Raw genomic sequence first — 16,558 nt, 5'->3', positions numbered from 1 at the left:
CTACCTGCCCGAATGCATAGTGCCAACTGTAAAGTTTGGTGGAGGAGGAATAATGGTCTGTGGCTGTTTTTCATGGTTCGGGCCCCTTAGTTCCAATGAAGGGAAATCTTAACGCTACAACATACCATTCTAGATTATTCTGTGCCTCCAACTTCATGGCAGCAGTTTGGGAAAGGCCCTTTCCTGTTTCAGCATGATAATGCCCCCCGAACACAAAGCGAGGTCCATACAGAAATGGTTTGTTGAGTTCGATGTGGAATAACTTGACTGGCCTGCAGAGCCCTGATCTCAACCCCATCGAACACTTTTGGGATGAATTGGAACCGCCGACTGCGAGCCAGGCTTAAATCGCCCAACATCAGTGCCCCGACCTCACTAATGCTCTTGTTGCTGAAAGGAAGCAAGTCCTCTCAGCAATGTTCCAGCATCTAGTGGAAAGCCTTCCCAGAAGAGTGGAGGCTGTTATAGCAGCAATGTTCCAACATCTAGTGGAAAGCCTTCCCAGAAGAGTGGAGGCTGTTATAGCAGCAATGTTCCAACAACTAGTGGAAAGCCTTCCCAGAAGAGTGGAGGCTGTTATAGCAGCAATGTTCCAACATCTAGTGGAAAGCCTTCCCAGAAGAGTGGAGGCTGTTATAGCAGCAATGTTCCAACATCTAGTGGAAAGCCTTCCCAGAAGAGTGGAGGCTGTTATAGCAGCAATGTTCCAACATCTAGTGGAAAGCCTTCCCAGAAGAGTGGAGGCTGTTATAGCAGCAATGTTCCAACATCTAGTGGAAAGCCTTCCCAGAAGAGAGGAGGCTGTTATAGCAGCAATGTTCCAACATCTAGTGGAAAGCCTTCCCAGAAGAGTGGAGGCTGTTATAGCAGCAATGTTCCAACATCTAGTGGAAAGCCTTCCCAGAAGAGTGGAGGCTGTTATAGCAGCAATGTTCCAACATCTAATGGAAAGCCTTTCCCAGAAGAGTGGAGGCTGTTATAGCAGCAAAAAGGGGGGGCCCAACTCCATATTAATGCCCATGAATTTGGAATGAGATGTTTGACGAGCAGGTGTCCACATACTTGTGTGTATATACTGTATATTGCTCACTGTCATTTTTAATTTTTTTTAACTGACTTGCCTAGTTAAATAAATTAATAACAAATTCTTATTTTCAATAACGGCCTAGGAACAGTGGGGTTTAACTGGTCTAGGAACAGTGGGGTTTAACTGGTCTAGGAACAGTGGGGTTTAACTGGTCTAGGAACAGTGGGGTTTAACTGGTCTAGGAACAGTGGGGTTTAACTGGTCTAGGAACAGTGGGGTTTAACTGGTCTAGGAACAGTGGGGTTTAACTGGTCTAGGAACAGTGGGGTTTAACTGGTCTAGGAACAGTGGGGTTTAACTGGTCTAGGAACAGTGGGGTTTAACTGGTCTAGGAACAGTGGGGTTTAACTGGTCTAGGAACAGTGGGGTTTAACTGGTCTAGGAACAGTGGGGTTAACTGGTCTAGGAACAGTGGGGTTAACTGGTCTAGGAACAGTGGGGTTAACTGGTCTAGGAACAGTGGGGTTAACTGGTCTAGGAACAGTGGGGTTAACTGGTCTAGGAACAGTGGGGTTAACTGGTCTAGGAACAGTGGGGTTAACTGCCTTGTTCAGGGGGCAGAACGATATATTTTTACCTTGTCAGCTCGGGCATTCGATCTTGCAACCTTTCGGTTACTAGTCCAACACTCTAACCACTAGGCTACGCTGCCGCCCCTCCACTCTAACCACTAGGCTACGCTGCCGCCCCTCCACTCTAACCACTAGGCTACGCTGCCACCACAATGAAAAGATTTATATATTTTTATCAGCCTTTACCTCCTTTTGAACTTGCTGTATCTGTTTTTTAGAGTCGGCCAGCTTCTCCTTGAGATCAGAAATGTCATCGTCTTTCCTCTCAAGGTCCAAGGTCAAACTCTTCACTTTGTCCGAGTCAAGTTTAATGGTCTCCTTCAATCTGTGGTCACAAACACATGAGATTAACCTAAAAACACTACTATATTAGAGAGAGAGGTTTACCAGTCAGGATGAGCAGGGAAAATAAAGAAATCAAACAACCCCTAATCCTGGTGCCCTATACACTTGTAGAGATCTGAGAGGACACTTGTAATCAATCTTGTAACAGCTGCACCTTGCCCTCTGATAGGCTAGGTGGAACCTGTCACCGTACTGCATACACCAATCAAATCCTCTCAGATCTCCACACGTGCGTAGGGTTTAGAGCACAGGTGTCAAACTCATTCCACGGAGGGCCGAGTGTCTGCGGGTTTTCGCTCCACCCTTGTACTTGATTGATGAATTAACATCACTAATTAGTTAGGAACTCCCCACACCTGGTTGTCTAGGGCTTTATTGAAAGGAAAGACCAAAAACCTGCAGACACAAGGCCCTCCGTGGAATGAGTTTGACACCCCTGGTTTAGAGGATGATTTAGGATTGGCCCGTAGGCCTCCCAACTAGCCCGAGTGAGTGAATGGTGCCAGCCAGCCAACCTGGTGATGTCCTGGGCTCTCTTGTTCAGCTCAGCGTCCTTCTGAGCGATGGCCTCCTCAGCCACGGCCAGCAGCTCCCTCCTCCTCTCCACCTCCCTCCTACGAGCCTCCTGCACCGCAGCCGTCTCATCCTCCCACCTCTCCTGCGCCTCCCTCAGGCTCCTCTGCAGGCCCGACACCTCCGCCTCCTTCTCGAACAGTATCTTCTCCAACTCTGCCACTCTCTCCGTTTGGGACACGGTTACAGCCACCTCCCTCTCCATTTGGCGCGTGCGCTCCTCTTCCTCCAGATAGGCTATCTTTCCCTTCAAGGTCGCGACCTCAGCTTCCAGATCAGAGTTTAGTTTCCTCAGCCCCTCAGCAGTCTCTCTCTCAGCTACAGAGTTTTTGCTGTCAACGTGGGCCTCTTCTTTAGCCTCCATTTCCACCTTGAGCTGCTCCAAGGTCAGTTCCTGTTGGGCCAGTTTCTCTTTCAGCTCCTCCAACTCCTGTTCTATGATCTGCTGTTTGGCCAGTTTCTCTTTCAGCTCCTCCAACTCCTGTTCTATGATCTGCTGTTGGGCCAGTTTCTCTTTCAGCTCCCCCAACTCCTGTTCTATGATCTGCTGTTGGGCCAGTTTCTCTTTCAGCTCCCCCAACTCCTGTTCTATGATCTGCTGTTGGGCCAGTTTCTCTTTCAGCTCCCCCAACTCCTGTTCTATGATCTGCTGTTGGGCCAGTTTCTCTTTCAGCTCCCCCAACTCCTGTTCTATGATCTGCTGTTGGGCCAGTTTCTCTTTCAGCTCCCCCAACTCCTGTTCTATGATCTGCTGTTGGGCCAGTTTCTCTTTCAGCTCCCCCAACTCCTGTTCTATGATCTGCTGTCGGGCCAGTTTCTCTTTCAGCTCCCCCAACTCCTGTTCTATGATCTGCTGTTGGGCCAGTTTCTCTTTTAACTCCTGTTCTATGATCTGCTGTTGGGCCAGTTTCTCTTTCAGCAGGAGCCTCTCCGCTAGGGCCTCTGAGCATTCCCTCTTCAGTTCCGCCATCTTGTCTCTGAGAAGCCGGCTGTCCCTTTGTACTTCCGACGCAGCTTGATAGGCCACGACTTCCTGCCCTAGGCGTGTCACTTCCTGTATCAGGGAGTCAATCAGGGCAGTTTTCTCTCTGACCTCGTGGTCATGCGTGACCTGTCGGTCCTCTGCAGCTTTTTCTGCTCTAGCTGTCTGCAGACTGACCTCCCTCTCCACGGCCTGCAGCTTCCCAGTTAGATCCTGGGATTCCCCTCGGAGTACGCCCATCTCCCGCTGCAAGTCTTCCCGTTCCTGGAGCAGCCTGGCATTCTCCCTCCTCGCCGCCTGCTCCACGGACAGGGCCTCCTCGCGAGCACGCGTCTGCGCCTCAGCGTTCAGCTCATGTGCCTCCATACAGGAGATATTCTTCTCCTGCACTTTCCAGTCACCCTCGCCGTGTGCTACCTGGTCAAGCTGCAGAGTCTCTACTTGTCCCGCCACTTCTGAGGATTTCACCACCTGCTCCCAGCGCAATCTGTCCATCTTCTTCTCCTTCTCCTCTTCCTCTCCACTACCCTCCCCATGGAATCCTAACAAAGAACAGGACATCTGATGAGTCATCTCTAAAAGGGGTTGCCAACAAAGTATATTATAATACTGATCATCTGAGGTACGGTGGGATGTTAGTTTAGGTTAACGGGATGCTTTACAGTATTTAACTGAATGAATCTTGTGTTCTGTCCTTAAGCGTTAGCCAGTGGAATGGGATTAGGGCTAGTGGTTTGCTAAACAGCAAACTGGACACATTGCAATTTTGGTCAGCAATTGATATTGGAAAATAAACATTTCTAAGTCCATATTAGTGAGTATGGTTAGTGAAGATCATTTCTCAGAACATGGTGTCTCTACTAATGATGCGATTCCTCAATAATACCTTCCACATCTGTAATGTTAAAAAAAAAAAAAAGTGTCTGAGTACAGAAAACCAACAAAAGAACGATTTATTATTGTTTAAAATCATGAATAAGACAATCACTTTTTTTTTTAAACCCACAAATGGCGAATAGAAGCATTTATACATAAGGAAGTCTGAGGCAGCATTACTTCTTGAGCGCAGACAGTCGCCTTTTCGAGCAGATGTTTTTGCGACCTCTGGCATTATTCTCTCCCCCCTGCCCCCCCCCCCCCCACAAACGGTGGGAGGGACATCCCGGCAGTGCTCGGAGCCTACCCCGTACCTTTCTTGCTGGGGGGCTGTTCCTCCAAGTCCGGCTGGAGGTCCACCAGCCGTTTGCGGCTCTCTGCGCGAGAGCTGCGCTTCTCCCCTCCGGAGCAAGTGCAGCTGCTCTTCAGACGCAGGAGCTCGTCTTTGATGCCGTCGAATGTAGTCTTCTGTCAAGGAACACCCCCCCCCCCCCCCCCAACAACGGTGTTAAAACCTCAAGCATGGCCAACTCAAGCTGGAATAAAAATTGGTCAGGTTCTGGATATGAGCATTCATAAAAAAGGTGACATTCGGATGGGAAATTGGCACCAGTGAGCTATAAAAAGGGGGAGGTATTGTCAAATACAGAGTATGACAAGGGTTCTCAAAGTGGGGTCGGCTAGGTACTGCAGGGGGTCCACGTTCAGATGTCAAAATATATACATTGTTTATGAATACTACTAACAGATTAAACACATTTTTGGCCAACAACACCCATGGAATAAGTTAAAAGGGTGTAATACAATATTATTCATTTACAATGCATGTTCTTAACCCTGAGTGACACGGGCCTGGGCGGCTCACAGGGATATTGGTATCCACAGTAAATTTCACAACTCTGCCCCATGACAAAATGTGTCGAAATGCAATATTCTGATGCCAAGACATGGGCCTTTACATTTATTTTTTACTTCCCAGGGTCTGAGACTTGGTTCGTCCAGCCATGATGCACTGCCAAAGTCATAGTAGAACTCATATGCAATTATGTCCATCACTAACACAGAGAGGCTGCTGCCTACATACAGACTTGAAATCATTGGCCACGTCAATAGATGGATCACTTTAATGTTTACATATTACTCATCTCATATGTACAGTTGAAGTCAGAAGTTTACATAAACGAGTGTGAATGACTCCAACCTAAGTGTATCAACCACTCCACATATTTCTTGTTAACGAACTATACTTTTGGCAAGTCGGTTAGGACATCTACTTTGTGCATGACACGTAATTTTTCAAACATTTGTTTACAGACAAATTATTTCACTTATAACTCAATGTATCACAATTCCAGTGGGTCAGAAGTTTACATACACTAAGTTGACTGTGCCATTAAACAGCTTGGAAAATTCCAGGAAATTATGTCATGGTTATAGAAGTTTCTGATAGGCTAATTAACATAATTTGAGTCAATTGGAGGTGTACCTTGTGGATGTATTTCAAGGCCTACCTTCAAACTCAGTGCCTCTTTGCTTGACATCATTGGAAAATCAAAAGAAATCAGCCAAGACCTCAGAAAATAAATTGTAGACCTCCACAAGTCTGGTTCATCCTTGAGAGCAATTTCCAAACGCCTGAAGGTACCACGTTCATCTGTACAAACAATAGTACGCAAGTATAAACACCATGGGACCACGCAGCCGTCATACTGCTCAGGAAGGAGACGCATTCTGTCTCCTAGAGATGAACGTACTTTGGTGCGCAAATCAATCCCAGAACAGCAGCAAAGGACCTTGTGAAGATGCTGGAGGAAACAGGTACAAAAGTATCTATATCCACAGTAAAACAAGTCATATATCGACATAACCTGAAAGGCCGCTCAGCAAGGAGGAAGCCACCACTCCAAAACCGCCATAAAAAAGCCAGACTACGGTTTGCAACTGCACATGGGGACAAAGATCGTACTTTGAGAAATATCCTCTGGTCTGATGAAACAAAAATATAACTGTTTGGCCATAATGACCATCGTTATGTTTGGAGGAAAAAGGGAGATGCTTGCAAGCCGAAGAACACCATCCCAACCGTGATGCACGGGGGTGGCAGCATCATGTTGTGGAGGTGCTTTGCTGCAGGAGGGGCTGGTGAACTTCACAAAATAGATGGCATCACGAGGAGGGGAAATTATGTGGATATATTGAAGCAACATCTCAAGACATCAGTCAGGAAGTTAAAGCTTGGTCGCAAATGGGTCTTCCAAATGGACAATGTCCCCAAGCATACTTCCAAAGTTGTTACAAAATGGCTTAAGGACAACAAAGTCAAGGTATTGGAGTGGCCATCACAAAGCCCTGACCTCAATCCCATAGAAAATGTGTGGGCAGAACTGAAGAAGCGTGTGTGAGCAAGGAGGCCTACAAACCTGACTCAGTTACACCAGCTCTATCAGGAGGAATGGGCCAAAATTCACCCAATTTATTGTGGGAAGCTTGTGGAAGGCTAGCCGAAACATTTGACCCAAGTTAAACAATTTAAAGGCAATGCTACCAAATACGAATTGCGTGTATGTAAACTTCTGACCCCCTGGGAATGTGATGAGAAATAAAAGCTGAATGAAATAATTCTCTACTATTATTCTGACATTTCACATTCTTAAAATAAAGTGGTGAGCCTAACTGACATAAGACAGGGAATTTTTACTCAGATTAAATGTCAGGAATTGTGAAAAACAGTTTAAATGTATTTGGCTAAGGTGTATGTAAAACTTCCGACTTCAACTGTACATTACATACCATCTATTGAATCTTAGCCTATGACGCTCTGCATTGCTCATCCATATATTTATATATTCTTATTCCATTCCTTTACTTAGATGTGTGTATTAGGTAGTTGTTGTGGAATTGTTAGATATTAGTGCACTTTCGGAACTAGAAACACAAGCATTTCCCTACACTCGCAATAACATCTGCTAACCGTGTGTACGTGACCAACAGCATCTGCTGACCACGTGACCAACAGCATCTGCTAACCACGTGACCAGCAGCATCTGCTAACCACGTGACCAACAGCATCTGCTAACCACGTGACCAACAGCATCTGCTAACCACGTGACCAACAGCATCTGCTAACCACGTGACCAACAGCATCTGCTAACCACGTGACCAACAGCATCTGCTAACCACGTGACCAACAGCATCTGCTAACCACGTGACCAACAGCATCTGCTAACCACGTGACCAACAGCATCTGCTAACCACGTGACCAACAGCATCTGCTAACCACGTGACCAACAGCATCTGCTAACCACGTGACCAACAGCATCTGCTAACCACGTGACCAACAGCATCTGCTAACCACGTGACCAACAGCATCTGCTAACCACGTGACCAACAGCATCTGCTAACCACGTGACCAACAGCATCTGCTAACCACGTGACCAACAGCATCTGCTAACCACGTGACCAACAGCATCTGCTAACCACGTGACCAACAGCATCTGCTGACCACGTGACCAACAGCATCTGCTAACCACGTGACCAACAGCATCTGCTAACCACGTGACCAACAGCATCTGCTAACCACGTGACCAACAGCATCTGCTAACCACGTGACCAACAGCATCTGCTAACCACGTGACCAACAGCATCTGCTAACCACGTGACCAACAGCATCTGCTAACCACGTGACCAACAGCATCTGCTAACCACGTGACCAACAGCATCTGCTAACCACGTGACCAACAGCATCTGCTAACCACGTGACCAACAGCATCTGCTAACCACGTGACCAACAGCATCTGCTAACCACGTGACCAACAGCATCTGCTAACCACGTGACCAATAGCATCTGCTAACCACGTGACCAATAGCATCTGCTAACCACGTGACCAATAGCATCTGCTAACCACGTGACCAATAACATCTGCTAACCACGTGACCAATAACATCTGCTAACCACGTGACCAATAACATCTGCTAACCACGTGACCAATAACATCTGCTAACCACGTGACCATTAACATCTGCTAACCACGTGACCAATAACATCTGCTAACCACGTGAACATTAACATCTGCTAACCACGTGTATGTGACCAATAGCATCTGCTAACCACATGTATGTGACCAATCAAATCAGGGTGGTCCCTGATGAATTTCCTATCACAAAATGTGTCCCCCGGCCCCTCCTAAAAAGGTTTGAGAACCCCTGGGCTGTGAAACAGGCTGATAGCTTGTCATTTAAAAGGAACTTACATCCTTGATAGTGTCTTTGACCTGCTGGTCCACGGTGTTCTGAAGCGAGGAGATCATCTCATCCTTCTCATGACACATCTTCACCAGGTCGGAGATCTTCAGCTCCTGAGACTCCAGAGTCTACATGAGAAAACACAAACAGGTTTGTCAGTGCCCGACTCTCTCCCTCCCCCCCCAGTGCCCGACTCTCTCCCTCCCCCCCCAGTGCCCGACTCTCTCTCTCTCTCTCCCCCCCCAGTGCCCGACTCTCTCTCTCTCTCTCCCCCCCCAGTGCCCGACTCTCTCTCTCTCTCCCCCCCCAGTGCCCGACTCTCTCTCTCTCTCTCTCCCCCCCCAGTGCCCGACTCTCTCTCTCTCTCTCTCCCCCCCCAGTGCCCGACTCTCTCTCTCTCTCTCTCCCCCCCCAGTGCCCGACTCTCTCTCTCTCTCTCTCCCCCCCCAGTGCCCGACTCTCTCTCTCCCCCCCCAGTGCCCGACTCTCTCTCTCTCTCCCCCCCCAGTGCCCGACTCTCTCTCTCTCTCCCCCCCCAGTGCCCGACTCTCTCCCTCCCCCCCCAGTGCCCGACTCTCTCCCTCCCCCCCAGTGCCCGACTCTCTCCCTCCCCCCCAGTGCCCGACTCTCTCCCTCCCCCCCAGTGCCCGACTCTCTCCCTCCCCCCCAGTGCCCGACTCTCTCCCTCCCCCCCAGTGCCCGACTCTCTCCCTCCCCCCCAGTGCCCGACTCTCTCCCTCCCCCCCCAGTGCCCGACTCTCTCCCTCCCCCCCCAGTGCCCGACTCTCTCCCTCCCCCCCCAGTGCCGACTCTCTCCCTCCCCCCCCAGTGCCCGACTCTCTCCCTCCCCCCCCAGTGCCCGACTCTCTCTCTCTCCCCCCCAGTGCCCGACTCTCTCTCTCCCCCCCAGTGCCCGACTCTCTCTCTCCCCCCCAGTGCCCGACTCTCTCTCTCCCCCCCAGTGCCCGACTCTCTCTCTCCCCCCCAGTGCCCGACTCTCTCTCTCCCCCCCAGTGCCCGACTCTCTCTCTCCCCCCCAGTGCCCGACTCTCTCTCTCCCCCCCAGTGCCCGACTCTCTCTCTCCCCCCCAGTGCCCGACTCTCTCTCTCCCCCCCAGTGCCCGACTCTCTCTCAGTACACACAGAACTAAACTGCAGCATCATGTGGTGTATGTAGTCTGTCCACGATTGATTAGTTAAAACCAAAATAAGTCCCATTGCTGCAAAATACCCCACCCAAAAATAAAATAAATTTGACAGTACCTTTCTAGCCTCGTCAAGCTGTTCGTTTGATTGCGATGCTTGTCTGCAATAATTTTCCAGTTCTGAAATCAACGGAAGACAACGGACTAATCAACCAGAAGGAGACCTAGCATGTTCCCTCACAGCCATTGAAAATCAGGTAAACCGGTCTGCTTCTGGTCATTGACGGACAGTGAAAACTGGTGATTGACAGGTTATTGCTGACAGTTCTACTGAAGGTGAATGTGACAGGCTACACCAGTGTTTCATCATCCTGGTCCTGAGGACCCAAAAAGGTGCAGATCTTGGGTTTTTAACATGACACACCCCATTCAAATCATCATCAAGCCTTTGCTAAGTGGAATCCATTGTGTAGTGCTAAAATAAAACTGGCCGCCAGCGAGGCAACCGGCCGCCAGCCGGCCACGAGGCAACCGGCCGCCAGCCGGCCACGAGGCAACCGGCCGCCAGTTGGTTACCATTGGTTTTGACAGGGAGCTGCTCTGAGAGGTTGGAGACGGTGTCACTACTGGGATGGGCGACCACCAGACACGTCTTGGCCGTCTCAGCCGCCATCTTTATGCCTGCCAGGTCACTGCACATGGAGTCAAACATGCCTCCCAACGACGAGCTGACCCTCTACACGGAGACAATACACATTTTAGTAATTTAGCAGAAGCTCTTATCCAGAGCAACTTACAGTTAAGTACGTTCATGTTAAGATAGCTAGGTGAGACCACATGTCATAGTCAATACGTGATTCCTCAATAGAGTAGTTATCACAGCTGTGTCAAGTGTCAGGTGAAGGAAGAGACAAGGCTACATGATGGAGGTTGACACTGCTAGACGGCCAATGTGTCTAGTTAGTCCACATTACCGTGGCTCGCTCTGCTCTGTAAAGCTCCTCATGACTGGCGTTCTTGTTCACTAGATTCTTCAGGATCTCTAGACGCCTCTCTGCTCTCTCCTCGACAATCTCCTTCTCTTTGGCCAGACGTTCCCTTTAAGGATACAGAAATCAAGTTATTAAAGCTACAGCTTGTTCAGTTGTATGTATTAAAAACATTTAACCTTTAAAATCCACCTTACTATGTAAAAGCTATGAGTAACCTCAGTTGATAGAAAGGCAATATATAAATCCAATCTATTATTATTTAAAAGCAGCCAAACTAAAATTATGACTTAAAAAACAAACAACAACAAAAAAGAGGCAGAGAAGAGCTCACTCGTAGTCGGTCTGCATTTCAGAGAAAAGCTCAGAAAATTCCTTTGTGACTTCGTCCCGGATCCGGGATTCCAAAGCCAGGTTTTCAGATCTCTCTTCCTGGAGTTGTTCCCGGAGCTCCTTCAACTGGAGGAGTTGACTCTGAAAGGGTTAACAGACATAAAAAAAAAAAAAACTTACTTCACATTCATCTCTTGTGGACAGACTTTATAAAAAAAAATAATAATAATAAAAAAAATCAAGCATCTGACCAAATTACACAAGACTTTAGTTCTGGGTGAACTTCACATTAATAAAAAAAAAAAGGTACCAGAGTTTTGACAATGTGATCTGATAAGGAAAAACTCCAGTCCCTTTTACGAGACTATTAGTAAGCCTGAATCTTCCCCAAATTTCAGAAATCAAATCAGGTCCTGGAAATGTAGGTAACTACTAAACAGAGGAACAAATCAATACGGTTACATAAATCGGGATATTATTTTTGACAATGTCGCTGTATTATTTGTGCACTAGTTGGCTGTCCCTGCACCAAAACTAATTTTCCCTTCATAGCTTGTTCCCCACCTTTTAAAATAGAGAGCCAATTTGTTTTCAGCACTTATTTCCACAACTGATGAAAACTAGTTATCATAACTCTCTTGTCCCTCTGCAGCAGACATGTTATGAGCAATATTTTCGGAACGCAATAGATATTGTAATGGCCCCTCAGTCTGGTGGCCCCTCAGTCTGGTGGCCCCTCAGTCTGGTGGCCCCTCAGTCTGGTGGCCCCTCAGTCTGGTGGCCCCTCAGTCTGGTGGCCCCTCAGTCTGGTGGCCCCTCAGTCTGGTGGCCCCTCAGTCTGGTGGCCCCTCAGTCTGGTGGCCCCTCAGTCTGGTGGCCCCTCAGTCTGGTGGCCCCTCAGTCTGGTGGCCCCTCAGTCTGGTGGCCCCTCAGTCTGGTGGCCCCTCAGTCTGGTGGCCCCTCAGTCTGGTGGCCCCTCAGTCTGGTGGCCCCTCAGTCTGGTGGCCCCTCAGTCTGGTGGCCCCTCAGTCTGGTGGCCCCTCAGTCTGGTGTAATGAGGCCTGGTGTAATGAGGCCTGGTGTAATGAGGCCTGGTGTAATGAGGCCCCTCAGTCTGGTCTAATGAGGCCCCTGGCAACTCTCAGCCCTAGTAGCTAGGGGGAGAGCCTTACCTCATAAGCATCTTTATCGATGAGAATCTTGTCATCGTCCACTTCCTGCATGGTCTCCTCAATCACGCTGTCCTCTGCCGTGCTCTCCCCTTCCACGTCATCAACATCCTCCTGCACATCCTCCAGACTGGTCTCCCAGCCAACCAGAGAGCTCCTTCTCCGCTTACCCAATAGGTTCTTCCTGTCTGCGTGGTCGACGATCACGGACAGTTCCCGGGCCGACGTCTTGGTGGCGAGATGGGAGGCGGTCTTGGATGTCAGCACCACCACCTTCTGAGCCACGGCGGAGAACTTGAGCACGTTGAGTGTCTCGTCGTACATGGAGGCACACTGGTTGACGTTGACTACCATGCAGGCTTTGCCCCGCCCACAGAAGAAGCCCTGCAGGTAGTGGGTGAGCTTGCTCTCCCTGAAAGGGATGTGCTGTGGTAGCCTAGCAACAAGGGGCAGGTCAGAATGTAAATTGTATTCATTACGTTTGGACAGGGACAATGTACAACAAAAAACACACTTCTCAGGGCACTGAGAAGTGAGTTGCAGCAGAGTCAGCTAAAAGATGATTTATTATGTGGAAGGCGTTCCTAATGTTTTGTAGACTCTGTATTACGTATGTCAAAAAGCAGACACGGCTCACTTGGATTGCTGGCTTTGACGTAAGGCGTTGATGCACTTGCCCAGCGTCATCAGCGAAGTGTTGATGTTCCCGGCTTCTTTCAAACGCTCCCCTTTATTCTGAGTTTTAGCACACCGCTCTGACCCAGCCAGGTCACACAGGGACAGCCTGAACAGGAAGGGGAAAAAACACAGCCCTGCCTTACACACCCACAAGTACTGCATGGTTGCTTATAGAAGATTTTTTATTTTATTGTGAGCGAATGAATAAAATATCCATTTCACTTACTCGCTGACCGAGTGAACACGAGGAATCCTAGCATCTTCAATCCGCAGGATACGAACAGAAAAGATGCTGTGGCTGAGCATAGGAACAGATTTCTATAAGAACACAGCAGTCAATCTAGTCTGTGTGAACTTGGCTCACGCAAGTTAGTAACAGCCCAAGGAAACATTCAAATGACTAAAAGTGGAAAACGAAAAATAACGTGCTTTTAAAATGATCGTACCTCCTGCTCGAGAGGAGGTTGAGCTTTGTGCTGGCGAAGCTCTGGTTCTTCTTTCCTAGCTTCATCACCTTGTAGGCTTCCTCAGCGTTGTTCACTTGTACCCACGTCAGATCTGAAAGTACACGCAGGAACATTTGGTCCTTTGCAGCTCAGTTGACAGAGCGGGATAGATATATAAAGCACTTGTTAGACAGCAATATATATGTTTTACACCTCCAATGCATCTGTTACCTTTTACAAAGGAGTTGCCTTTGACATCCTGCGACAGCCGCAGCGTGGATCTCTTCAGGGCTCCGATCGGTATGGGCTCCAGCAAGTCGTGAATATTCTCGTTGTAGATTTCACAGAAGGACACCCAGACTGAGAACTTGGTGTGTGCGTCAACAACCAGACTGAAAGCGTCTTCAGTCACAGTCCTCTCAATGTCACTTAGTGTGGACCCTGTCAGAGAAACAAGTGGTTAGACTGTTTACAAACCCTCTTGTTGGATAGAAGTCTATTGTGATGACAAACGATGCACCAAACGCACACGCGCTCACACACACAGAGTGAGAGCGAGCAACGTGACAATCATGTATAAATGCAAAACATGAACATGCATGGTGGTGTAAGACCACATAAATGATGAATCTCCTTGCCTTGTAGGGTTGTCTGGCTGGTGGAGCTTGTCTGGCTGGTGGAGCTTGTCTGGCTGGTGGAGGTTGTCTGACTGGTGGAGCTTTTCGGGTTATCACTCTATGGGGGAAGAACAATGATATAATATAAATGATTAAACCCAAAGAAAAACTTGTTGAGTAATACAATGGCTTTAAAAAAAATATTTTTATGATGAATTTGGGTTAATAAACCAACCCGGTACCTCCTTGAGGAGCCTGAAGAGATTTCTCTTGCTAGTGGCCTCTTCACTCTGCTGATCTTTAGTGAGCCTGATGAACTCTCTGCATCGCTGTGGCTTGATAGTCATCTGGTTGTAAACATGCCCCTCAATGCTGTTAAAGATGACATTCAAAGACCTGGGGAGGATCCCTGCATTGGCCTCCGGACCTTAAAAACCCAAAAGGTGTTGAAGATCTGTTAATGTGTGAATCATGTCATCTTAGTGGGAGTTGGCCATAAAAGAGCAGGGTTTGAAATGGGGGTGAAGGGTCAACATATGATTTGACTTTCTTTTTTTTTTAAGGATTGCATTTCCACAGTGTTATTCATACAGTGAATCTGTGCAGCAACTAACTCAGGCCGGCCCTTGTGTACAAGTAGGATGTTATGACAAAACAGTATGCATCGTTCCAACGCTGCAAGGCAATTAAAAAAATATATATATCAAGAAATCAAACCTAGAAATGTGAATGTCTTTCCCGCATTTGTGACTCCATATGTGAAAACCAGAGAATTTCCACCTTCCAAAACATCCTTGACCAGACTTCTCACTGTGCCATCAAACATCTCTCTCTGAGAGGTTTCTGGCCCCAAGACCTGAGGACAAAAATAAATGAGCAGTGTTGTTAGAAGATCTTCTGTTCCTTATGAGATCGTGGTTATTATTTATTTTCTTGTGTGTTTTTTGGTTCTACTTTGTTAAAAATGTGTTTTACAGGGACAGCGCACATTAAAAATCACCATTACTGTAAATGTGTAAGATTTAGCTGGCAGGCAAAAATATATATATGTATACAGTCCCTGGATGACACTGACAGGCCCTGCTGACTGACCTGTGAGAACTGGAACCGTTGAGCTGTCTGAGGGACTGATTTGTCACTAAGCCCTGCTGAGAGGGAAGTCCTTGGAGCCTTGAGGAGGACCTTGTCTGGGGGCTCAATGGAAACGCAGTCCTTGAATTTGTACAGCAAAGGACAGCGAGTCACAAGTCAATGGTCAATTTAAACTTTGGTCAACAGTTATTATCCAAGGCTCTTGTTACCTGACGTGTGTGCTTCTTGTGAAAAAACTATTTCAAGCCAGAGCAGTGTGTTAAATTACCTGTGATTCGCCATTTTCACTTTCAATTGATGTGAACGGTCGAATGCGGAGGTACACTTGCAAGTGCTCATTCTCTTCTAGGCATGACTCCTGTGAGTGAAACTCTGATATAAGGTCTTTCCTCAGGTCGTCGACGTTAATTTCCCTCTCCGCGCTTTCCAATGTGCTGTGATAACCTGATTCCATCATCCTGTGTCAAATAATGTGGTGGGACAAAGAAACAGGTGTTGAGCAAAGCACTGGCTATAGTTAGCTACCAACGCACCTTCCACATTAGCAACTAGCTAGCTAACAAATCACCTTCGACATTCAACGTAAGCAGATCACAGCACTAATCAAGCGGAGTAGATCATGTTGTTGGCTTTAACGAGACAAATTGGTAACTGCACTGACAGCTAGTTAACGTTGGCTGAACCACTATTCCGACGAGGCGACGCCAACACAGCTAACTTAACTAGTTAACCTTAGTCTTTTTGTAACATAATGAAGAGACATGCAAGTCACTAACTTACCCTATATATTCGAATCATTAAGAAAAAAATAGCATTTTTCTTTTTGATATTAGGGTTTTTAATGTCTACTTACGTGACAGACTTTTTTTTCCACAAAAATGTTTCGCAACGAAATTCCGTCTTCTGTTGTCATCCTAAACTGTCGCGGTCTCATTTTTAAATTCGACCAATCGGGAGAGTGATTTTTACCGGAAGTGCTCGTAGAAGACGCGGTCGGATATTCATTCTGTTTCAAACAAACCTTTGCATCTACTGTTTTGTGTGTTAACTATGTATTTCTGATTATTATATTATCCATACGCCCACATTCCTATGATTGACTTCAATCTCTGCAACAACACAATCTTTTTTTTATATATTTTTTTTTTAAGCCAATCTTGAATTGAGCTCTAGGAAAGGGAAGGAGAAGAGAAAATACAGTTAGGGGAGGAAATGGGAGCAAGTGAAGAAGGAAAATAAACTAGAATAGGACAAAGGAAAGGGTGTTAGAAGAAATGCGATTAAGATAGGAAAACGAACTAGGAAGGCAAAGGATATGAGGAAATGGATTTAGGAAAGCTAAGGAGGGGAGGAAAGGGAGCTAGGATTATGCAAATAGAGATTACATGTATGTGGTAGTGATTCACCAAGGT

The 16,558-nt window shown here is 47.4% G+C and overlaps 1 protein-coding gene across 5 annotated transcripts in view; it reads right to left on the bottom strand.

Moving 5' to 3' along the window:
- Positions 1–16,097, bottom strand: part of LOC129828565 (kinesin-like protein KIF20B) — a 48,919-nt gene extending 32,822 nt beyond the window's left edge. For 4 of the 5 annotated variants that reach the window (XM_055889604.1, XM_055889606.1, XM_055889607.1 and 1 more), the window contains exons 1-19: positions 16,000–16,097; positions 15,415–15,604; positions 15,147–15,266; positions 14,772–14,910; positions 14,297–14,481; positions 14,076–14,172; positions 13,669–13,878; positions 13,438–13,549; positions 13,218–13,289; positions 12,951–13,097; positions 12,317–12,749; positions 11,146–11,285; positions 10,797–10,920; positions 10,399–10,558; positions 9,941–10,002; positions 8,686–8,805; positions 4,750–4,903; positions 2,520–4,101; positions 1,846–1,984 (exon numbers count right to left, since the gene is read on the bottom strand). In XM_055889604.1, the coding sequence (XP_055745579.1) occupies positions 1,846–1,984; positions 2,520–4,101; positions 4,750–4,903; positions 8,686–8,805; positions 9,941–10,002; positions 10,399–10,558; positions 10,797–10,920; positions 11,146–11,285; positions 12,317–12,749; positions 12,951–13,097; positions 13,218–13,289; positions 13,438–13,549; positions 13,669–13,878; positions 14,076–14,172; positions 14,297–14,481; positions 14,772–14,910; positions 15,147–15,266; positions 15,415–15,603 (4,185 nt within the window). In that variant the 5' untranslated portion in view covers position 15,604; positions 16,000–16,097. The remainder of the gene's footprint in view (positions 1–1,845; positions 1,985–2,519; positions 4,102–4,749; positions 4,904–8,685; positions 8,806–9,940; positions 10,003–10,398; positions 10,559–10,796; positions 10,921–11,145; positions 11,286–12,316; positions 12,750–12,950; positions 13,098–13,217; positions 13,290–13,437; positions 13,550–13,668; positions 13,879–14,075; positions 14,173–14,296; positions 14,482–14,771; positions 14,911–15,146; positions 15,267–15,414; positions 15,605–15,999) is intronic. The other variant, XM_055889605.1, reaches the window with a different exon arrangement.
- Between the last annotated feature and the right edge of the window lie 461 nt (positions 16,098–16,558).

This window comes from Salvelinus fontinalis, chromosome 30, assembly GCF_029448725.1.
Source record: "Salvelinus fontinalis isolate EN_2023a chromosome 30, ASM2944872v1, whole genome shotgun sequence".
Classification (NCBI taxonomy): domain Eukaryota; kingdom Metazoa; phylum Chordata; class Actinopteri; order Salmoniformes; family Salmonidae; genus Salvelinus; species Salvelinus fontinalis.
The sequence above is the reverse complement of the archived record's forward strand: the minus strand, read 5'-3'. Positions and strand labels throughout refer to the sequence as shown.